The 25,111-nt window shown below is 45.6% G+C and overlaps 1 protein-coding gene across 1 annotated transcript in view; it reads right to left on the bottom strand.

Moving 5' to 3' along the window:
- The window catches only part of LOC122811485 (kinesin-like protein KIF18A), a gene marked incomplete in the record, with an annotated part of 1,576,798 nt that overhangs the window by 82,967 nt on the left and 1,468,720 nt on the right, over nt 1-25,111 (bottom strand). The window contains 1 exon segment of the mRNA XM_044083351.1: nt 18,694-18,807. Coding sequence (XP_043939286.1) covers nt 18,694-18,807 — 114 coding nt within the window.

The raw sequence follows: 25,111 nt of genomic DNA on the forward strand, positions 1-25,111 counted from the left end.
AGAGTTTCTGAAAAGAAAAATCCTCAGGAGGAGAAGCAGAAGGAGTAGAATCATCCACATCAGAATCAGAATAAGGAGAGTACTCCTGCAAGTCTTCAGCCGAAGACTCTGAAACATCCGAAGCCTGCTCAAAACTCCCTAGCTCAGGCTCCACCCTAGGTCTCTTATCAGGAGGGGGCAAAGAACCCCTAATCAGAGTAATCAAATCTTCTGCCATTTTAAGCATATGCTTCTTGGGCACAGTACCAGAAGAACTAGGGGTGACACCAACTGAAGCTAAACCTGGCCTGCCTCTAGGAGAAGCCTTGGAAACAGAAGGAGAGGGCCTAACCACCCTAGGCAGGGAGGGGAGTATAGTAACCTGAGAAGCCCCATCACCCTGGCCTGCCTCCTGAGAGGCCACATCCTGCAATAACAAGGTCTCTCCCTGGGATCCCAAAGAAACCTCCGGTGGAACCACCGGCTCCACCGACACCTCTAAAGAACCGGCGTCCGGACGGTTCTTCTAGCCTAGGCTTCACTGCCTTGTCCTTGCGCTTCTTGAAGAAGCGGCGCCGGAGCATCCGCGGCATTTTATAATTGCACCGCTTCCCAAAGACTAACCTGGCACAATCTAATCTCCTCTTTATAGTGCGCTTATTAAATCTAGCACAAGAGCGACACCAACAACGTCGTGCTCAAGCCCTAAACAAGGAATACACAAAGTATGATAGTCTCTATGCGGTATCTGTTTCCCACAAGAAATACAATTATTCACTTTTTCTGCCAACCGGTAAACCACTGAGGCAAGAAAAACTAAAATATTCCCAACGGGTACTTAGCCAACTTTGACTCGGTCTGAAACTCCGAATGCGAAAAATTTCAGAACGCCAACCGGCACTTGCAATACTGCTTCTGCATCGGACCATGCGGCAAAAAAGACTGAGGATATGACGTCGGTCATGCGCATTTGTACCCTGACGTCCTGATGTCAGTCAAATGCGCCTTGACCGACGTCAGCCTTATACTTTGATATTCGGGCCGACCGAGGACAGCGGACTACCCAAGTGTAAGGACTGCAGCAATGTGAGATGAAGAACATCAGGTAACTCATTTGTTTGATTTAGCGTGAATTCTGAACATACTTTTGGTAGGAACAATGGATTCATCCTGAGGGAAATCCTATATTTATGAAATATTAGGTAAGGTGGCTTAATGGAAAGGGCTTGCAATTCTGAAATTCTACATGCTGATATAATAGCCACCAAGAAAATGGTTTTCCAAGAAAGATACTTCAGCTCACAAGAAGAGGCAGGTTCAAAGGGCGGAAGAATAATTTTGGACAAGATTAGATTTAAGTTCCAGGGGGTAGTAGGAGATCTAATCGGCGGTTTTAAGTGCATCATACCTTTCAAAAAAGCCTTAGCCAGCTTATGAGACATGATACCATTTTCCGATGCACCTAAATGAAAATTAGAAATAGCGGCCAGTTGGACTCGAATGGTCGCTGCTGCAGCTCCTTCATTGAACGGTTTTGTTAGGAATTCCAATATATCTGAGATAGATGCCAGGAAAGGGTCAATCTTATTCTGCTGTGCCCAGATGGAAAACCTTTTCCACTTACTGAGGTAAAGTTTCCTAGTAGAAGATTTATGAGACAACAATAGGATATGTCGCGCTTCTTCTGATAAATTCTGGAACCTGGCTATTCTGGGAATTGGAGCAACCAAGCTGTCAGTTTGATGGACTGAAGAGAGGGATGAAGATCACCTGACGAGTGGGTCAACAGATCCGGCACTGGGTCCAGGATCCAAGGCTCCTCTAGTAGATGAGGCTTCAGGAAGGGGAACCAAATTTGACAAGGCCAATATGGGGCAATTAAGATAAGTGTCCTGTCCAGAAAACTAGCTTTCTGCAATACTTTGGGAATTAGTGGAAAGGGAGGAAAAGCATATAGGAGTCACAGAGGCCAATTGTGGACAAGAGTGTCCCTCAGGGGTTTGTCCCTGTTGAGGGATCAGGGCAAAGTAGTTGCTGCACTTGGTGCTTGTAGGGGTGGCAAAAAGGTCGCAGCAAGGCTGACCCCATCTGCGGAAAATAATTTTGCTATTTCGTTCTTGAGAGACCACTCGTGAGGTAGCAGAATAGCTCTGCTGAGTCTGTCCGCAATTATGTTGGCTTTCCCCAGAATGTGCATTGCAGTCAGAAAGCGCTGGGTGGACTCTGCCCATTTCCATAATCTTAGAGCCTGTCGACACAGGGGGTAAAGATTTGGTTCCTCCTTGTTTATGTACCAGACTATGGACATATTGTCTGACTGGATTGCAATCGTGCCTAGGGGAAGAGAGTCTTGAAAGGCCTGCAACGCTAAAATAATCGCTCTCATCTCCAGGACGTTTATGTGTAAATGAGCCTCGTGAGCCTGCCAAGTACCTTGGGCTGCCCGTCCCTGACAATGCCCCCCCACCCGATCAGGGAGGCGTCCGTGGTTATTGTTGCAACTGGAGTGGGGAGAACAAATGGGCGGTCCATAGTCACCGTCTCTGACGCTAGCCACCACCGAAGGTCGTCCTTGCAAGAGTTGGTTATCAGAACTGGGTGATTCATCGGTAAGTCCTGAAACGTCCACTGTGTGAAAAGCAGCCACTGAATGATGCACATGAGAGATCTCGCAAGGGGTATTGCAATAATCGCTGCTGCCATAGTGTCGAGCAGTTTGAGAATCTGTGATGCTGGTGCTTCTCGTTTTGACAGGAGAGCCACAATTTGTTGTTGAAAGATAATCACTCTTTCGGGAGGGTGCTTCAGGGACATGCTGACCGTGTCTAAGTCTGTTCCTATAAAGACTGTATGTTGCGAAGGCAATAAAGCAGACTTTTCTGAATTTATCGTAATTATTTATGTAAGCATAGATCTATGGTAGCGTCCATTGCCCAAATAAGCTGATGCCTGGTGGAGGCGGCCAGGAGCCAGTCATCCAGGGAAGGAAACACCTGGATTCCTGAATGTCTCAAGTGAGCCATGACCACTGCCATGCGTTTGGTGAACACTCTGGGGGCTGTAGTGAGCCAAAAGGGCAGGGCCCGAAACTGGAAGTGACTGGCTCCCAGCTGGAAGTGCAGATGATCCCTGGATAGCCTGGCCATTTTGATATGGTAGTACACATCCTGGAGATCTATACAGCACATCCAGTTGTCCTTCCCTAAGAACGGGAGAATGGACTGAAGCGTGACCATCCAGAACTTCGTCTTTACCACACATTTGTTGAGTCTACTGAGGTCCAGAATAGGTATCCAGTCCCCTGTCTTCTTTGGTACCAAAAAGAACTTTGAGTAAGTTCTGGATCCTTGCTGGTCTGCTGGGACTGGCTGGATGACTCTTTTTTGAAATAGTTTCTGGACCTCTATGGATGCTACTTCTCATAGACTGTATGGAACATCGGCGATTCCTTTTGTTGGTCTGGGCTGAGAGAGAAAGGGAATGGAATATCCTCTGGATATAACATTTTGTACCCATCGGTCTTCTGAGATATTTATCCAGGTGCCTCAGTACAAAGACAAATGTCCCCCGACTGCCTCCAGAGGAGGACAGTTGGGCCTCCTTTCAGGAGCGCTGATAGAGTTTTCCAAGGAACTGATCCCTGTCACCCTGGATCTGTGGACCCCTTCTGCCGAGTGGGCATCGTCTTCCATCATTGCCTCCCCCTCTGCCCCTGGAGGAGGCTTCACCTTGTGAGTTCAGAAAGGCTCCTTGGGTCTTACGGAACCACATTTTCCCACCCCATTGACCTTTGGGATAAGGTCTAGTAGGGGCAGAAAAATGGACTCCAAGGGCAGACAGAGTCTTACCGTCTTGCTCACATCTAGTGAGAGTCTCTTTAACTTTTGGTCCAAATAAGGAGGAACCATCGAAAGGGGCATTCACAAATGGCGACTTAAAAGGTTCTGCAAAAGAACATAAGCGCATCCAGGAATAATTTCGCAAAGCAATTCCTGTACCCGCAGCCCTACTCGTTCCATCAGCTGTGTAAGAAACGAGGCGCATGGAAGAGTTTACGATGGAGTTGAGGGTAGCAAGCTGGGACGTCACCTTATCCGCCACAGAGTCGGCTACTGCATCCTGGAGATTATCTTCAAGTTCCTTGAGGAGATCTCTCTGAAGTCTTGTGAAGTGGGTTAGGAAGTTCAATGACCAAAGGGCAAAGGTCGTAGAACTGAACATGCGCTTCCCGTATTTGTCCATTATCCTAGACTCACTATTAGGAGGATGGACAGACGTAGAAGTCTCCGACATCTCTTTTTTAGTGGCTGCCGCCACCATCATGGCATCAACAGGTATAAAAAGGACTTATCTTGGGGTGCTGAAATGTACTTGTTGGGCCTTCTATGAACAGGCTCCATAGAATCTGGTGACTCCAACGCCCTTCGAGACAAAAGATCCATCAACCCATCGAATGGCGGAGACACCCAAGAGGTGGAGGGTCGGGACCTGAAAGCCTGCAGGAGTGCCGATGCGGCGTCGGTAGGCTTTAGGGACTGCCAGTCTCCCCTCTGCTTAAGGATCTCAAGGATATCCCAAAGGAAATATTCTCGGAGGACCTTGGGGACCCTTCAGATTCCTCCAAATCGGTGTCCGACATGATGGATTCCGGAGGGGAATCTACATGTCTCCTCTTACATAATCTCTTCCGAGGAACCTCCTCAGTGGGAATTTCTGGGGAGGTCTCGGAAGAGCAGGGTTCCCTCAAGGGGGCATCCTGAGACTCTGGGACCCTACGGTTATGGTGAACTTGTGGTAGCGGAGAAGAAATAGGCGCTTTTCGGGAGGAGGCGGCCATATCAGAGGTTGTGGAAATCCAAGGGGACAAAGCCCTCCTCATGGCATCGAAGGCCCCACGGCTCCAATGCGAGGAAGCACCTGGGTCCGAAGACTCCTCCCACACCAGAACCGCCGGCTCCAAGCCCGATGTAGGAGCCAAACTCATCCGTGCCCAAGCCGAAGAGGAAGAGTCAGAATAAGAAGTTATGTACTCACCATAACGTTCGATGTATGTAGTTCATCTCGCCTCACATTCTTACCCATGGGTTCGGAGCCGATATTCGGCTCCGACTCGGCCGATTTTACTAGCTCGAAGTCTCTCGTTGGCTGGGCCAAGTGGGTATCCCATGGTGCACTGCTCCAGATCCCCAGATCTAGTTTGCTGCGAAATCATTTGTACTCCATACACACATCACATCCATATAAAAAATAAACTAATCAAAGGGACTCTGTGGATGACAACCTAACCTCCAAATCCTCCAAGAAGGGGGAAGGTGAGAGGGTAAGTAAGAATGTGAGGCGAGATGGACTACATACATTGAATGTTATGGTGAGTACATAACTTCTTGAAGTTATGTAGTCCTATCTCGCCTACATTCTTACCCGTGGGACAGCGTCCCTAGCACCTACATCCTGGGTGGCTCATAGGAAAATACTCCTGAGAACTGTGGAGCCAAAGGAAGACCTGTCCCTGGAGACCACGTCCAATTTGTAATGAGAAACAAATGTGTGAGGAGAAGCCCAAGTAGCTGCAGCACATATATCATCCATTGACAATCTAGCTTGATAGGTTGTGGATGTAGAAACAGCCAGAGTAGAATGTGCCTTGACTGGAAATGGCAGATTTTTACCTCCTGCCTGATAGATTAAAGAGATACAACCGGCTATCCATCTAGACAGCGTGACCTTGGATACCAGAGAAGCCATTTGGTTTTCTGAAAAGGAGACAAAGAGTTGATCAGATTTCCGGATATCTTTTGTACACTGTAGATAGAAGCGTAACTGTCTATGTACATCCAATTGGTGAAATCTAAATTCTGCCTTGTTAGAAAAGTGGGGGAAGAAAACAGGCAACTCAATGGACTGATTCATGTTAGACATGGAAGCCACTTTAGGAAGGAATGAGGGGTTTGGTCTAAGAGAGACCCTATCTTTATGGAAGATTAAATATGGGGGATTGATGGAGAGGGCTTGAATTTCCACAACCCGCCTCGCTGAAGTGACTGCTGTTAAGAATGCTGTTTTCAATGTCAAGAATTTTAATTCACAGGTAGCTGCACCCTCAAATGGTGGTAAAGTAAAAGCTTGTACAACAAAATTGAGATCCCAGGGCATGATAGGTTTGGACACTGGGGGACGAAGCAACAGAGTACCTTTAAGGAATGCTTTGCATAGTCTGTGAGCCATGAGACTAGGTTCATTTGCTACGTGGAAATTGGATATCGCCGCCAGCTGAACTTTGATGGTGGCTGATGCGGACCCCTGATAGAAAAGCATAGACAAGAACTCCAGAACTGAATCTATTAGAGCTGTGTAAGGATCAATGCCTCTAGTATGTGCCCAAATAGAGAACCTTTTCCATTTACTAGAATAAATCTTTCTAGTGGATGGTTTATGAGAGGACGATAATATATGGACCACTTCCGGTGAAAAATTATGATGGCTGACTAACGATGGAAGTTGGGAAGCTATTGCTCAATGCCACACTCGCATAGCCTCTCTGCACAGAGGGTAAGACTGGGTTCCCCCTTGCTTGTTGAGATACCACACTACTGACATGTTGTCTGAATGTATCGCAATCGTCCCTAGAGGAAAAACCTTCTGAAGTGCCTGCAACGCAAGAAGCACTGCTCTCATCTCCAGGACGTTTATATGCAAAAGTATCTTGTGTTCCTGCCACGTGCCTTGGAATGTCCTGCCAAGATAATACCCCCCCCCCCATCTGGGAGGCATCCGTGGTCACCGTGGCAATAGGGACGCGTGGAACGAAGGGCTTTCCCCGTTCAAATTGTTGGTGCACAGCCACTGCTTGCACCTGTCCGTGAGTAAGATGGGATGAGAAAGTGGGAGTCTTTGGAGCGACCATTGAACAAAGAGGAGCCATTGAAGAAGTCTCATGTGTAATCTCGCCAGAGGGACTAATATGACAGTTGCTGCCATGGTCCCTAGGAGTTGGAGAAGCAGTCTTGCTTTCGCTTGTCTCAGGGGCATTAGCATGTGTATTTGTTGGTGTAATACTGCGATTCTTTCTTGTGGTAAGAATGCTCACATTTGAATGGTGTCTAAACCTGCTCCTATAAAGGTGACACGCTGTGAGGTCAATAAGGCAGATTTTTCCAAATTTATTGTTATGCCCAGCTGGTGACATAGATTGATGGTAGCGTCCCTGGTTTGAACTAGTTGATGCCTGGTGGGGGCGGTAAGGAGCCAGTCGTCCACGTACGGAAACACCTGGAATCCCTGATGTCTCAAGTGAGCCATCACCACCGCCATACATTTGGTGAACACCCTGGGGGCTGAGGTGAGACCAAAGGGCAGGGCTCAAAACTGGAAGTGACTGGCTCCCAGCCAGAAGCGTAGGTGACTCCTAGATGCTCTGTCCATTTTGACATGGTAGTAAGCATCCTTGAGGTCGATGGAGCACATCCATACCTCCTCTCCCAACAATGGGAGAATCGATTGTAGTGTGACCATATGGAACTTGGACTTGTGTACGTGATTGTTGAGTTGACTGAGATCTAGTATGGGTCTCAGGTCCCCTGTTCTTTTCGGCACCAAAAAGAATCTTGAGTAAGTCCCTAATTCGATTTGGTCTGAGGGGACACGTTGGATGGCTCCTTTTTCTAGCAGCTGCGAGACCTCTGAGGCTGCTTGATCCCTTTGACTGGGTGGAACGTCTGGGATTTTTCTGATTGGTGGGGGTACTGAAGAGAATGGAATGAGGTAACCTCTGGAAATTATCTGTAATACCCATCGGTCCTGGGTAATGCTCTCCCAGGCTTCCGGATATAAGGAAATTCGATCCCCTGGCTCCGGATAAGCGCAGTCGGGCACACCCTCAGGAATGAGAGTATGGGGAGCCACGAAAGGAGTGGCGGCCTCCCGAGTTGCGGGGGCCCCCTCTGCCTCTGGGGCGACGTCTCCCTGAATAATCCCCCCTCCCCTGCCTCTGGAAGGGGGTTCACCGTGTGCGGCAGGAAAAAAAACTCTGATTTCTTGAACCACATCTTACCCCCCCCCCCCCCTGCTGGGCCTTGGGATAAGGCCTAGAAGGAAGAGAAAAACGGACCCCTACAGCAGACAGGGTCTTTCCCTCTTGCTTGCACCTGGTGAGGGTGTCTTTCACTTTGGTCCCAAACAAGGAGGAACCGTCAAAGGGGGCGTCAGTGAAGGAAGACTTGAAGGCCTCCGCAAAGTGACACAGGCGCAGCCAGGCTTGCCTTCTACGGGCGACCCCTGAGCTTGCTGCCCTACTTGCTCCCTCGGCTGCATACGAAATGAGCCGCATGGACGAGTTAGCAATGGAGTTGAGGGTAGAGACCTGGGCGTTAACCATCTGAGCCACCGCCTCAGGTATGTTACCCGCAAGAGTATCTCCCAACTCTTTGAGATCTCTCTGGAGACGACTGAAGTGAGACAGATAATTCAGCGTCCGTAGAGTGAAGGCTGCTGAAGATAAGGTATGCTTCCCGTACCGATCCATGGTCCTAGACACCTTGTTAGGAGGATGGACGGATGAAGAAGACTCTGCTACTTCCTTCTGGGTGGCTGCCGCCACCACTATGGCATCTACAGGGACTACTTTTGACAGAAACTCTTTGCCCTGGGGGGCGGAAAGGAATTTGTTGGGACGCCTGGGCACGGGCTCCACAGAATCGAGGTTTTCCCACACTCTTTGACAAATGAGGTCAATAAGTTTGTCGAAGGGTGGAGACACCCAGGAGGTGGAGGGTTGAGCGCCAAAAGCCTTAAGGAATACTGACTCCTCCTCGGAAGGAGCTTTGAAAGGCCAGTCACATCTTTGTTTCAGTATCTCCAGGATATTGGAGAAGGAAACATCATCAGAGGATGACTTGGGGGACCCTTCCGATTCCTCGAGGTCAGTATCTGAGGTGAGAGACTCATCCTAGGAGTCTATGTGCTTCCTCTTGAACAATTTATTTCTAGGAGGCTCCTCAGGCACAAACTCTGGGAGACCCTCAGAAAGTTGGGGACTGCTCGTAGGGGTATCCTTAGGGCCTGGCGCTCTACTGTCCATGGATAGGTGAGTATCAGAGGCTCTCGCCAGGGTGGTGGGGGACGGAATGACCGACCCGGGTGATGTAGCTGACGACCTGGCTAGCGCGCTCCGAAGGCCGGCCCCCCCCCACCCGAGTCCGAGGACTGGGGTCCCACGAGTCGATGCACCGAGTGGGAGACTCGGAACCGACAGATGTCCCGAAGTATCCCCCTCGGGCCCGACTGAAGAGACCAAAATCCCGAACCCTGTGGACAGAACCGACATGGTCAGAGCCGAGGTCGGCACAGATAGACCCTGAGGGGGTATCGGAGCCGGCGTAGGAACATCACTCGGAGCGGAGCATACCGGCTCCGACGACAAGGATGTGCTCGGAGGAGGAATCATCGAAACAGTCATAGGAACTGTCTCCAGAACCGAGTGGTTCGGAGCCGAGAACAATTTAGCCAATATCCAAATCAGAAAGCCTGGAGGATTTGGAGGAGAGCGATGGAGATTGGGATCCCTTGTCAGGTGAGCCATGCCTCACACTGGGCAACCGGCTCCGAATGGGTTCAAGCATGACAGGAGCCGACGCCGATTCAGTTAACACCGATACCTCCTGCAGCCCCGAGGACAGTGGAGCCGAGGAAGTAGAGTCCAATGCAGTAATCTTCTCCGGAGGCTCCGAAGAGACAGATGGAGCCAGAGACCTTTTCTTAGCCTTGGAAGCTTTGGATTTTGACTGGGTACTGGAAGCCGAGTCAATAGCTTCATCAAACGACAGTTTTAGAAGTCCCTTCAATATTAATTTATTTTTTCTCTCCTGGAGCACCCTAGGACTGAACGCGTGGCAAAAGCTACATGACTCCTGTAAATGGATGGCTCCAAGGCAGTAAACACACACAGTGTGTCCATCCGTGATGGACATCTTATATCCACACTTGGAACTATTTTTAAAGCCAGGAGGCTTATGCTCCTTTTGATCCTTAGACATCTTATCACTAGTGCTAAGCGAAACCACCTAGACACAAAATCACAAAAAGGGCGGGAACAACACACAAAGTAGATACACCAGAAAAAACTCTACTCAACACAATAGAAGAACCTCTAACTGAAACGGTTGTTCTAATGGGACACACAGACAAAACCCAATCACACTAACAGATTATTTAACTACAGAGGGGAGGACTAGGTCCTCTAACTAAAACGGGCCTAGCCCGCTGGAACAGTCAGGGATACCAAAAAACACAACTACCACACTCAAACACAGCAACAGCAACACGAAATAGCTATTAAAATAGCTTTTGGGTAGAAATATCAAATTTCTCTGAAAGAAATAGCAAAAAAGAGGGTACTTAGCCACAGCCAAGCAAGACCACGTCCGAGCTACACAAGCGGCAAACGAGATCCGGGGATGTGGAGCAATGCACCATGAGATACCCACTTGGCCCAGCCAATGAGAGACTTCGAGCTTGTAAAATCGGCCGAGTCGGAGCAGATATTCGGCTCCGAACCCACGGGTAAGAATGTAGACGAGATAGGACTACATAACATCAGATGTTTCGGTTCGACCCCCCCCCCCCCCCGGAACCGACAGGAGAGTGTCGGCTCCCAGATTCCACCACCGGAGCAGAGGATATCAGGGTGGTTGGTACAGACAGGTCAGAAGCGAGTGTCGGCACTGACTGTTCCACCAACGACTAAATGGCCCCCTCTGGCTCCAAAGTCTTGATCTGAGTCAGAGGAGGAGCAACACCAACAACAGGAGAGGACTTTGTCGGTTCCAAAGCTGCTAGAGTCGAAACCGACAGAATTTTACCAAGCACCGTATCCTGTAAAAGTCTCCACACCACTCGGTCCACGTCCGAATCGGAAAGTCTGGAAGCCTGAGGGGAGACCACCGACGGAGCCGGTGACCCCAGAATCGGGGACCTCAAAGTAGGAGATACTGGCTCCAAGACTATGGACAGGCTTCTAACAGCAACCTGAATGGTCAGTTCTAATGACAGTGGAGCAGAGACCGTAGCCTTTTTAGAAGTTTTCGGAACCGAAGAGCCCTTCGGAGCCGAACCAGATGAAGAGGCTGGAGAAAAGGGTTTTGGTTGACCCGGAGCAGAATCCAAGTCTGACTGGAAAGCAGACTTGATTAAACCCCGCTACACTAGCTTACGCTTCCTTTCAGCTAACATCCTAGAGATGAACCCATGACAAATAGAACAAACCTCCTGTAAATGTACTTCACCCAAGCAGTACACACATGTAGAGTGCCCATCTGTAATCGACATCTTCTGACTACATTCTGGGCATCTTTTGAAAACAGATTTAGCCTTTTCCGATATTGTAAGGCAGCCAAGTACAACAATAGCTATATCCAAAGAAAGTAAGCCTACTGGCTAAAAGTATACCAAGACAGCTATAACTTTTAAACTGTAATAGAAAAGCCTGACAGGCTAAGAAAAACAAAAAAAACAGCCAAAACACGGTCAAGAGCCTAACCGGTTAAAAAAAAAAATTTCAGAAAACTGCAAAAGCCTAACTTGGCTTGGGATAGAGCAATTACTTGAATGAACAGGGCCAAGCCCAAAACTAGAGAGAGAGAGGGAGCAAGACCTATCCACTAACGAGGATATAAATCCGAAAACAGATAACCAGAATAAGGCACAATACTATTAATACCTAATTAACAAATACAAATGGAAACTATCAAGAACATTTTGAAGAAATTTGCAAATTTACCTCTCCAGCAGCCAAGAGCTGTAGAGAACACCCGATCAGTTGCAGTGGCAAACTAGATCTGGGGAATGTAGTGGTGCATTGTGGGATAGGGCTTTGGCCTCGAGCTGTTTGAGACCTCGAGCTTTGCAAATTGGCTGACTCAGAGCCGATGATCGGCTCCGAACCCATCAGTAAGAATGAAGGCGAGATTGAACAACTTCACATCAGAGGACTCTATGACCTCCAAGGAGTTTAGAGGAGGAGTAAGTCAACAGGGTGAAGGAAGTGTTGTTACCAAGACCGGAGGGAATTGGTATCAAAGGTGGGCCTGAACGCCCCCTCTAGCCCAGAAAATGTTATTCACCAGCCTCTCCACGTAGAGTTCTGAAAGACTTTTGGTGGAGCGGACTGATGCAGTGGAAGGGGACCTAGGCTTCTGTAAAAATACTTCCGGTAGTTCCCAGCAAAGGGATATAATGATGGAGAGTAAGATGTTCTAGGCAGAATGGTCTTAGTTGGTGAAATAGATGCCAATTCCTGTGTTGAGGCCTTTGACCTTGAACTCAAAATTGTAATCAGTGCTGAAACTGATGTTGTCAGTACCGGAAGTGTCAGAAACAGAGGCCTTCGGATCTGAGTAAACTTTTGGAACTGAGCTCTTCAATTTTTTGGCTTTCGGAACTGACATGGAGGTCGGAACCAATAGACTATGCGTTTTTGATTTATCAATAGACGAAGAAGAGGAGGCAGATGAAATATCTGCCTTAGCTTTATCAGCAGTGGATAAGGCTTCTCCAAAGGCTGAAGGCAAAAGTCCTTTTACAATCAACTTGTTGCGCCTTTCCACCAAAGCCCTGTGGCTGAAGTCGTAACAAATACTACAATTCTCCTGTAAGTGAAGGGGGCTGACACAGTAGACACGAGTGGAAATCTGAGGGGGGAATTTTAAGGGCACACTTCTGGCATTTTTTGAAACCAGAAGGGGCCTTACCCTTATTAGCCATAACAGAAACACAAGGAAAAAGTCACAGCGAAGAAAGAAGAAATATATATATTTTTCTAATTATAACAAGGACACAACTATTAGCGATGATAGGAAAGATGTACACAAACGTGTACGGGGAGGGGAAGAAAGATTCCTGAATAAGAGCGCGAGAGAGGGAACTATCAACAACGATAGTTGGGAAGTTACACGGTAGTGTAAAAGGAAAAGTATCAGTGATGATACACAAGCATACATAAGTCTAAGAAAATGAAAGAAAAGGGAAATTTAGAAGGAACGACACAAAAAAGGTTACCTGGATCCCACAAACGCTCAAGAATTATTAGCTAAACGCAACTGTTTTGGAAAGCCACAAATGAGATCTGAGGTAATAGAGAGAGGGATTCTGGTTACAAGTGAAGTTTGAGAGTTTTTGGCTGGCGCGAGCTACAGTAACCAATGTTGGAACCCAACTGTCAAGGATGGAATGAAGACTGACATCAGATGTACAATTGTGGGTGCAACTTACCACAACAGTAGATGCTACAGTAAGGGGCTGTTGAAGCAGTTATTTCTTACTCCAAGAATTAGCCACAAAGACAGACATCTTAACTTACAGGCCAACCCCTAGGGCTTCCTTCAGCATTCCATGCAAGTGCAGCTCTGATCAATGTCAGAGATGCTCACATCACAAATTCAGTTCCTTTTGATGGTTAAAAGTGCCCAAGTGTGTCCTCCTTCAACAAGAGGAGGAAAGTCTTCCTGAGCTCTTCATCTGCCAGAGTTAATGCTCCAATAGTTTGCACAGTCTGGGGGATTATATAGGTAGTATTGTCTTCCTCTCCCTGAAAGACTGAGCTGGTAAAACTAAGGACAGTAATTCTCCCTTATATGCCAACATAGTGGTCGTGGGGCCTGATGGGTGATAGCATGTAGTACAGTAATGCTTTCCTACTTAAATTTACTGTTATACTAAGAGGCACCCAAAAATGTATAATATTCATTGTAGGGATCCCTGCTGCAGTAGGATTCCTTATTCCAACTTAAAAACAGTACTATGTTGACAAATATTGCTGAGGGTGGGTGATTACAGCAATCCATGTGGTATTGGCAAAAGCAAAACCCTTGTTGCTCTTGGAGTGACGGTGTAGTTTGGCTTGCAAGTAGTATGGATCAATGTTCAAGTTGACCCTCACAAATGGCTTGGTTCAGAACATTTTTAAACATGACTGTAATGGTAGCCACTGCTATAGCAGAACGTGTCATTAATGAAGCTTTCAGTTTTGTTTGCCGATTTGTAACAGACTACTATGCAACAAACTAACCATTTTAAGAGACTGGAATGCCTTCATTCCTTGGCTGGAATGAGACAGCTGATTGCTCTGTTTGATGTTCAGTCTTGGAAATACAATACTTAAACCCATCCGTTAACATCTGATAGGTGCAGTACTCTCTCCCCCATATACTATGGGTTTGGGGAAAAGCTTGGGAGTTGGATACTCCAATTAAGGCTAATTTCTGACACTAGTTTAGATATGAAAGGAGGATTATTCCCACTGATGGATTCCTGTCTTGTGTAAAGCTATATAGGGTTCCTTGCATATGTAAACCCAAAGCTTGTAAGTTCAGCTGGCTGAAGTAATGGCTACAATAAACCTTTTCCAGGACAGAATTTAAGAGAAGCATATATGCTAGCCATTGTGACACTAGTTCTAAGTCTCAAGGAGAACGGATACGTTTCCTTGGTAGTTTCATGTGAGGGATTATCTTTAGAAACTACTTTACTAAATAGTGCAAGGATTTGGGTGTGTGTGTGTGTTGGGGTCCCTTCAGCAGACATATAAAAACAGTTGAAAGGTGCGCTATGATGATAATAAAAAAAAACCCAGAGGCCTTTGGTTGGCAGCACTGCAATTTGTCTTTGAACAGTGTTTGGGTGTGATGTCCCTGATGTTATATCCATTTGTGGATTTATTCCATTTGAGTTTCCTAGTACTAGGCCAACTGATCACCTGGAAGATACGGAAAAGCTCATCCTGGAGCCTATCCTTTAAAACAATGTGGACTGAAAGTATGCACTCTGCCAACCTCTGGGATTTTAGGTTCGAGTGGACCAGCATATCTTTCTGCTGTGTTGGGAGAGGAAAAGTGATTCTTATCGGTTCATTAATATTAGTGCAAGGGGTTAAACAAAACAAAACAAACAAAAAAACAACAAACTTGTCTGGGCCAGAAATGGACAATCAGAATGAGTTTTGTTGTCCCTTCCACTCTTGTCCTCTCTAGTACTCTTGGGATAAGGAGTAAGGGAGGGAATGCATAAAAACTCTCCTTCCATACCATGCCTTAGGACTGGAGAAATGGGAATGGAAGGTGGGTAGCTGGTGGTTCTCCTCTGGAGAACAGTTCTACTACAGGACTCTCTGGAGTTTTCAAAATGCTTAGAAGACTTAAGGTTCCAAATTCCATTTAGAACTGTTGACTATTGACCTTCATCTGTCCACCAGCATGTTCTGGCCAAGAAGGAATGTAGATGGCTTGCAGATGAAGGCCTGGAAAGGTGGTCATTTCCCACATTAGAATCCTTTTGTTTATATACCACATTATTGTTGTGATGTATGTCACTACCCATAGGCTATAACGATCGAGCTCAGGTTGGAAGTCAGTGAGGGATAACTGAGCCATCATCTCCTTTGCACTGATGTGCTTGATCTGCATGGCTTTCTTCCAGGAATTCCTGGATCTAAGGTGAGCAGAAGTGCTTGCTTCATGTGGCTTTAATCCTGGAGCTTCTAAATTTGAGCAGTCATATGAACTGCACAAGATAGATACAAGGCATTAGTTGTTACAGCCTGATTTACAGTTGGGGGAAGACACTAGGAAGCCATGGTTGAAATCCACCTTGGCCATTCCAACAGGAACTCTTTCCTTATGGATGAGAAGAAAAGAATGCAATGTAAGAGTGCTAACTGTGCTGCAGCCAGACATGTTTCAGATGCCACTAATTTTTCTCATATGCAAACCTTCCCTGTCTTATGGACTCCTTATCTCAACCATGTTAAGGAAAAGGAAAGGAAGATAGATCTTTTCCAAGTTCTGTAAAACAACCCAAGAAAATCTTTCTTGTTTCTTGCTCCAGGCTGGATTTGGAGATGTTATGAGCAAAATCTAGGTTGAGCAGGGTGAACAGTTTGACTACCATCACCTTACACATCTCAATTGGTGAGGAATGGAAACTATCCAGGTACGGCTAAATGTGAAAATTCGTTTGTCCTCAGATGGACAAAGATCAGGGTGAGGCATTTACTGAAAATATTGGGAATGGTGGAAAGTCTGAAGTGAAAAAAGTGAAATGAAAGTGACTGTCTCCAATTATGATCTTAAGCAAGCATTTATGATCCATATAGGTGGGGATATACAGAAATAACATCTTTCAGATCTATACTGACCAGCATGGTGTCCTTGCACAGCAATAGGAGATCCTGCAGCAACAACATTTTGAATTTATTAGTATAAAATAACTTTAGTTTGGACAGGTCTACAATCAGCCTTCCACAAGCTGCCCTTCTTTGGCAAAAGGAACAGGGAACAAAAAAAGGCCTCCTTTCCTGGGTTTTCAGGATTTTTTTCCATTGCACAGCTCACTAATAAATGAAAGTTATATATTTGTATATCAACCGATCCTTACAAGTGGGTTTATTTTAACATCTAGGACTAAGGCTGCAGGGAGCAGGACTGCCACACACTCCAAACTTTTCCAGGCTCATGCACTCTACCCACTACCTCATGATGCACCATAAAAGCTCTTCTCTCCATGATGTAAGTGCACTGAGGCACAACCAAAGATGTATGAAACAAGACAACTACCAAGCCAGCAAGGGTGGTTAAGTATGGAGGCTGGATGCACTTAAGTAACCAAAACTGTTTCACTGACTGACCAGACATTGTTGAATGATTGTTGAAGAGTTCTGCAGCAACTGCTGACTTCTCAGTGGTTGTGTTAAATAGTCATTAATATGCATTAGCCAAGGTTTTCCAAAGCTTTGCTTTTATTGGTTCTTCTGAAATGTTTATAACACAAGTACAAAGTGGAGAAGGGTCCCATGTGAACATTAGAATTTAAGAGAAGCAGATATGCTAGCTATTGTGACACTAGCTACTGTGGGACTTGTGGCACAGTGTGTTACATGGTTTGATGAAGTTTACCACTGCTAATAAACAGCTTTTTGTTTTCATTCCATTTTGGCTTGTGTTTTTATTTTTAAGGATTACTATAAGTTAAAACAAAAACTTCAAACTAGGTAGCCATCATCTGCTCCTCTGCTGTCATCTAGAAATGATCCAATAAAAAATATCCTAGTACTTCATATGTGAAAAGAACAGACATTATAGCAAAAACAGCTCCTCTATATAGGGTGACATTCTGATGTGGGTTGGATAGGAGCCACGCTTAGAGACACATCTACAGAAAGTGGAAGAGGTCAGCCTGGAGGCCAGATATCTGGTCATTTGGCAAATTCATGGAATAAAATTGCTATTCTGCAGCAGTTATCCCTACCTTCGATATCTTTTTCCCAGTGAAAGTATACTTTTTCTGAGCACATTAAGCTCAATTAACCATATAGTTATGTTACAATAAATGCTACTAGTTTTTTGTTTATGAAAATTTTACATAATTTCAAAATGTGACCCAAGTCATAAATTATGACCACCATCAAAACAAAAGATCTGACTACTACATTGCTATGTCACAAACACTGAAGCTTTTAGGGTCAAAATCTCATTCCTATGGGCAGGAATACTTGAAGTCCCCTTCTACCAAAGGAAAGGAATGGAAGGTTCACAATTGGTCTTCATGGTACAAAGGCTTGCATATATAGCACCTGTGTCTTTTGTGCCTCACTAACAAATTACCCATGTGGACAGTTCAATAAACTAATTCTCAAAATTTCTCTGGAATTTTATTGTTGGTAGTGGACATCCCCCCCACCTTTTTGCCCCACTGCCTGATGCCCATTAGGCACTCACAAAGACTATCAGCCTATTTGCTCCCTACCAACAGATATGCAGCTATCAGGGGTGGTTCAAGGTTTACTGATTTTATCTCTGTCCCTACTGTGCACAAGCTTGCAAACAGCAGAGGAAGGGAAATACAATTTGTTGACTGTGGAGGAAATCCCTGACTTTCCACAAGGAGTGCTATATATAAGCAGCTTTGCCCCCCCCCCCCCAAACACAAGTGGTGGTTTTGGCAGTAGAAATCCCTATCTTAGACATTATAGAGATCACACCCATCCAGCATTACCTCCTAATGCATACACACCCTGCCCTCCCCCAGTAGAGGTGTGCAGGTCATTCCCTTTTAATCCTCCCCTTCCATGCCTGGCTCCTGCAGTGTCAGGGCCACTTATCAAACCTAGGGTGCCTGGGTCACAATAAGAGCACCATCCGTCTTCAGCACAGAGACAGGCATATGTTGGGCATAGTTCTGTCTGGACAGACTTAGTGTTTGTCAGTACAGCAAAAATGACTAAGGGTATGAGTTGCTTAAAGAGCTCAACAGTGCAGTTACAGGTTCAATCCCATCAGTCTTGTATACTCCAACAAGTAAACTAATACTTAGTCAATCCTGAAGGGAGACAGTTGTTTTTAGTGAATTGTATTCACTTAAATAAGGTTTTTAAAACTCTACAGTGTCTCCACAGCATGCAGAAATTTTCATTCTGCCATTTTGCCATATTCCTACATGATGTCGCAAAACTTTTCCAGAGGCTATTTGTTCCATGAAGGTCTACCTGGCTCCCCTTCTTAAAATATCCATACAATTTTAGATATTCTTACTCCATTACAATGTGATCCGTTTCACTATTATGTGAATGAAAGAACAAGAATACTAGTACTTAACCAGCAGAAAATGTTAATTACAACAGTTATCATCCCTATGGAAGAGGTGTAAAGAAATGTTTTTAATTTTTTTTACCTGATGGACCGCCTCTTCTTGTGTGATATCGACCTGGTAGCAGAGGCTGAAAGTTTGCTTTGGTTGCAGGATGAATCAGATGGTTCTCTTACAGTGAACTCTGACACAACTGGCCTAATTAAAATAATTGCAAAACCAGCAGTTAACAGCTAGAAAAATCTACAGCAGAGTAATCAGTACTACAAATCTTTTTTTTTTTTTTAATAACATCAAATTAAGCATAACATGCCTTTAGACCTTTTAGTTTGAACATAGTTGCAGAAATAAAGAATGCAATAAAACAATATGGTTCAACAATGTCAGAAACATTTCTATTATGGAGGAGCAAACCTAAGCTATTCAGTTTGCACTTCATGTTCATCATCAAGTTGAGACCTCTAGTGAAACCATAAACTTCTTATTGCTTATCAATAACTTTTTGCCTTCCTCTATTTGAATCATTACACCCCTATCCTGCACTTGAATCAATACATTCCTTTTCACCCCCCTCTGAAACAGCACTTCTTATCTTTCTCTTTTGCTAACTGCCCCTCCTCCTCTCTACCCCTCTCACGCATCTCTTGTATATCCAAGTTATAAACCTTCTAGATGCACTAATTTGGAACAGGAAACCTAAATGAAATAAAAAGTTATGTCTTACCATAACTTGGCATCTATGTCGTCTTCCTTCCTTCATCCTCACGATAGGGTCTCGGATCTGACTTGGCCACATTTCACAAACTTGGATCAGTCTCTCAAGTTCATCCCTCATACCCACAATGCCCTTCATCTACCCAACTTCCTCAGCTCAAGTTTACCACATCGAGACATGCCACATTCAGACATCAAAGATCAGCAGAAGAGGCACAGACGCAGGCATAACATTCCTGAGATCATCCAGGCTCCTCAAGAAGATGGGCAGGGGAATGGTTGGGTGGGAAAGTGAGGATGAATGAAGGAAGACAACACAGATGCCAAGTTATGGTAAGGCATAACTTTCTAATCTGATATATTCGCCTTCATTCCTCCTCACGATATGGTCAGAGTCCCCAGATACGTGAACCTTGGGTGGCCCTCATGGAAGAATATGCCGTAGCACCATCGAACTAAAGGAGGCCCTGCTCCTGGAAATAACATCCGATTTGCAATGCGACACAAAGGTGTGATTACTAGACTATGAAGCTGCCACACAAATGTCATCAATAGAGGTTCTAGCACAGAAAGCAGAGGAAGTAACCATAGCTCTGGTAGAATGTGCCCTAGGAGGTTTAGGTAACTCCAACCCTTTGGATGAATAAATGAAAGAAATGCAGTCTGAAATTCATTTTGCCAAGGTAATTTTTGAAACCACTTGTCCAAGCCTATTTGAAGAGAAGGCTATAAAAAGCTGGTCAGACTTTACATATTGTTTGGTCCTGTGTAAGGTGAAGGACATACTCCCTTTTGTTAGAGAAACTGGAAAAGAACACTGGCCATTGTATAGATAGATTGATATGGTTTTCTGTAGCTGGTTTAGGCATAAATTATGGATTAGTGCATAAGGACACTCTATCTTTATAGAACAGAATGTAAGAAGGTTTAGAAGAAAATGTTTGTCGTTTTTGCATTTAAGTTACCTGTAACACATTGCACTTAAGTTACCTGGCACTTGCTCAATAAAGCAATTATATAAGTCAGCACTAAAAATTAAAAGCACTACACCCTCACTCCCCATTGGCCCTTGTTTTCAATTATAAAGGAATTCCCAATATTATTCTAGCATGTCCAAAGGTCAGTTGTCAATCTCCTCTACGGTCCAGCTGGTGAATCTGGGAATCTTGAGGCAATGTTACAACTGCCTCATGTACACAGACAACCCTCTCCTCCTCCCAACAAATTCCAACACATGTGAGAGATGCAAACATATAGCCAAACTGGAGGCTAAGCTCTCTCAACTCAGTACTGGCATAACCAGTCAGGAGGAGAAGGAAACCACAATCACTACAATTCCAGTCTCACATAGACCTACCACGACAGAAAACCAAACACACAATCACACAAAAACATACTCGGAGGCTCTAAATAAAAATCTGCCTAAGCAGCAGAGACCTCCAAAGCAGACACCCAAGCAACCGCTACCCCAAAACAAAACACGTGCAACACATATCTCACAAAGCCAGTGTGCCGAACAGTCACAGCCCTTAAGGCTAAACAACACACCTGATACACTTGTAATAGGTGACTCTATCGTCAGGCACACTGACGTCCCGCTCACCTGGCTGAACAAGGAGAAGGTCAAGGTGAGCAGCCTGTCGGGTGCTAGGATCCGCCACATAACACAAGCACTCAGGTCACTCCAAGGCAAGTACAAATATGACTCAGTCATTGTCCATGCTGGTGTGAATGACCTGAGACGTACCTCCCTGGACTACATGAAAAGAGACATAGAGGAGCTCTCTGAGCATGTAGCCCAGGCCGGTATGACCCTGACCTTGAGTAGCATCTTACCCTCACCAAGAATGATGTCACAATATGATGACAAGATGATCAATTTCAACAATTGGCTTAAGTACTGGTGTCATTCAAAGGGGATCCAATGCCTGTCAGCCTGGGATGATATGCTCGACAAGCCACGATGCTTCGCTAGGGACGGCTTGCACCTGTCACCACTGGGCTTTCGGATATTGGCAAAGGCTCTTGCTACCCCCATAGTGCCTTTTTTAGGCAAGGCTCAAAAGACAAACCCACCTCCATAGGTATCATAAGGGATAAGAAACTAAGAGTAATGCTACTCAACGCCAGAAGTCTAAACCTCAAGATGCACGCACTTGAAACTCTCCTTAGCATGGAGAACATAGATATCTGTGCAGTAACAGAAACCTGGTTCGGGGCTCCCGAGAGCACCCCAGCACTACCAGGTTATACCTCATACCATGCTTTTCGGCCCCAAAACTTGGACCGAACAACAAAAGGAGGGGGGAGTATCAATATTCATCAAAGATACCCACACCTCCAGGTTGGTGGCAAAGCACGAAGCATCAGAGACTATCCATGTGCAACTAACAGTGGGTAAAACTGCCTTCCAGTTTATAGCCTGCTACAGACCACCCTCCCAAACCAAGGAACCCCACTTGGCCTTCCTGAGAACACTGGAAAATATGAAGGTCTCTCCAAACACCATTATATTGGGTGACTTCAACTACCCAAACATAGACTGGGAGCATTACTCTAGCTCCAACACCCTAGCCCAAAGGTTCCTAGAATTCATAAACTCAAATGCTATGGAACAACTTGTTACCACTCCCACAAGAGGGGAAAACATACTGGACCTGATCATCACCAACATGGGGACTCTATGCTCCAGACCAGAAGTGTATCCCTCACTGGTAAGATCAGACCATAAACTGATCTCACTGGATATTCACATCCCGATCCCACCCCCTTCCCAGAAAACCACAGTGAAAAACTTCTTTAAAGCAAATTTCACACTCCTCAAAACCGAGGTGGAATCCTTCAAAGCCCCCAGGCCTGTGGAAAATACAGCCCAGACCACAGAATCCTTTATAAATGCATTCTATGAACACCTTCAGGACTGCATGGATCATGCAATCCCAAATAAAACCAAGACCCAATCCTCCAAAGGCAGACGTCCTGTCTGGTGGACCCCAGCCATAAACAAACTATACAATAGAAGGAGGAAGCTACTACATGATAGAGCAAAATCCCAAAAAGGGAAGGCATCTCTGATCAGTATTAGCAAAAAACTAAGGGCACTCATAAAATTGTCTAAGGCCAGCTTCGAGAGAAAAATTGCACAGGACACGAAGGATAATCACAAGGCTTTCTTTAGTTATGTTAGGAACCTGGGTGGGAATTCCCAGATATGCTCAGAATTAGTCCAAAATGACAAAAAATACACCAAACCCACATACATTGCCAACATCCTAGCTGACAGGTTCAGCGCAAACTTCTCCCCCCCCCACCAAAAGGGCAAATATCTATCCCAGCAGAGTGTCAGATGCTCAGGCAAGAGCCGCCCTCTCCAAAGCAAAAACACAGCATCAATGGGACCAGACGGTGTCCCGGGCTGCGTCCTACATGAACTCCAAGAAGAGCTAAACCCAAACATAAAACTACTGTTCAATCTCAGCCTTACTACAGGATATGTACCCAAAGAGTGGCGTACAGCAACAGTGGTCCCTCTCCACAAAGGTGGTGCCTCAACGGACCCTGGAAACTATCACCCCATAAGCCTGACTAGCTTGGTCTGCAAAGCTATGGAAAGGATCATCATGGACCTCATAAATAAAGATATTGGGGACCTACAGACACTGGATCCTACCCAGTTCGGCTTTGTTAAGGGCAGATCCTGCCTCTTAAACCTGGTCGACTTCTTTGAAACAGTCACCAAGGCCATTGACGAAGGGAAGGTGGTCCACACAGCCTACCTGGACCTCGCAAAAGCCTTCGATACAATACCCCACTCGGGCTTTATAGATAAGCTCACCAGCTTAAATATAAACCCCTATGTCACTAGAAGGGTTGCAAACTGGCTCAAGGACAGAACCCACATGGTTAGAATTGCTGGAGCCATGTCAGACTCCAAACCAGTTACAAGTGGCGTCCCACAATGTTCAGTCCTGGGACCGCTCTTGTTCGGTATATATTTTTCGGAGGTACAGGCCATCACAGAAGGACTGTGGCTGACCAAGTTCGCAGATGACTGCAAACTGGGCGCCATAATCGACTCTCCAGCCGTCACAAGCATTCTCCAAAAGGGCCTCATAGAAACAGACAACTGGTGCCAGAGCCATGGCCTCAAGCTAAACGCCAAAAAGTGTATAGTCATCCCCTTTGGCAAAAACAAAGTGCCCACAAATTACCACATAGACGGTAATCCATTAAGTACAGAAGAAGTAATTAGGGACCTGGGGACCTAAGTTGATAGCAATCTCTCATTTGACAACCACGTGGCCAAAGTGGTTAGAAAAACATTTTATATAGCCCACCTAATCATGAAGGGATTCACATCTAGATTAGGGGAGGTCATCGTGCCTATTTACTCATCCCTCATCAGGCCCATAATCGAGTACAATGCCCCTTTTGGGATGTACCTTACCAAACACCTGCAGCAACTGGAAAGACCCCAAAAGTATCTCACCAAGAGGATCAAAGGGCTCAAAGAGATGCCATATGCTGCCCGGTTAAAGAAACTCCAGCTCTACTCAGTGGCATACCGCCTCCTCAGAGGTGACCTGTGCCTGACGTATAAAGCCATGTCCAACCCGTAATCAAGGGACATGCTCCACCTCAAAAAATCCAAATCCCATCGAGCTACATGCTCGAGAGACTTGAACCTCAGCACTGAAATAAATAGGACATGCTGGAGGGACAGATTCATAACCCAGAGGCTCCCTTCACTCTGGAATAAAATCCCAGTCCAGGTTAGGCAGAGTCCCTCATTGACTCTCTTCAAGAGGAATCTTGATGAGTGGATGGGAGATCGTAGGTTTACCCCGGGTATCACTTCTGTGTCACTGTTAGACAGAGGCACAGTATACTAACCTCGAAAAAGGGCATAGCAAAATTAATTTAAAATGGGTGGCGAAAGCCAAACATACTCTGGCTAGGCTTATAAATGCCCTAGGGCAGATAGCCTAGTATGAACCTATGTACCTATGTTTGAAGTTCAGAAATCCTCTTGTTGGAAGGCATGGCCTCCAAGAGAGCAGTTTTCCACAACAGAAATTTCATGTCACAACTAGCCACTGGTTCAAAGGGGAAATGTGTCAACACCTGCAGCAGAAGAGTAAGGTTCCATAGGGGAGAAGGATCCCTAACTGGGGGTCTTAAAAGCACACCCTTCATGAAAGATTTGCACAGTCTGAAAATGAACAAAGAACACGTTTGACTTGCTGTATGGAAAATAAAAATAGTAGCTAACTGTAACTTAATTGTAGAGAAGCTAGCACCCTCATTGAAAAGGGTACTGAGAAACAGTAAGATGTCTAAAACAGGTGCTGAGAAGGGGTCAGTGTTCCTGTTTGTGGCCCAGACAACAAATCTCTTTCACTTACTATTGTAAACCTTCTTGGTGAAAGCCTTTTGTGATGCCAGAAGAATTTTTTGGACCAGTGAATGAAGCCTGGACTGTTTCATCAAAGTTGGAAGTTGACAAACCAAACAGTCAATTTCAGTGTTTGAAGATTTGGATGTGACATTCCTGATGGGTGAGAAAAGAGTTCCTGAGTGGGCTCCAGTATCCAAGGAGGATATTTCAGATGAGACCAGAGGAAGGGGAACCACACCTGATGGGGCCAAAAGGGGCAATGAGGATGACTGAACCCTTCAACCTGCTTGTCTTCTAAAGAAATTTGGGGATGAGTGGAAGAGGACACTAAGCATACAAGAGACCTGGGGGCCAATTGTGGACTACAGCATTGCTTGGGGACTCCCGCAG

The sequence above is a fragment of the Protopterus annectens genome, chromosome 9.part0 (genome assembly GCF_019279795.1).
Source record: "Protopterus annectens isolate FY-2018-M chromosome 9.part0, PAN1.0, whole genome shotgun sequence".
Lineage (NCBI taxonomy): Eukaryota > Metazoa > Chordata > Ceratodontiformes > Protopteridae > Protopterus > Protopterus annectens.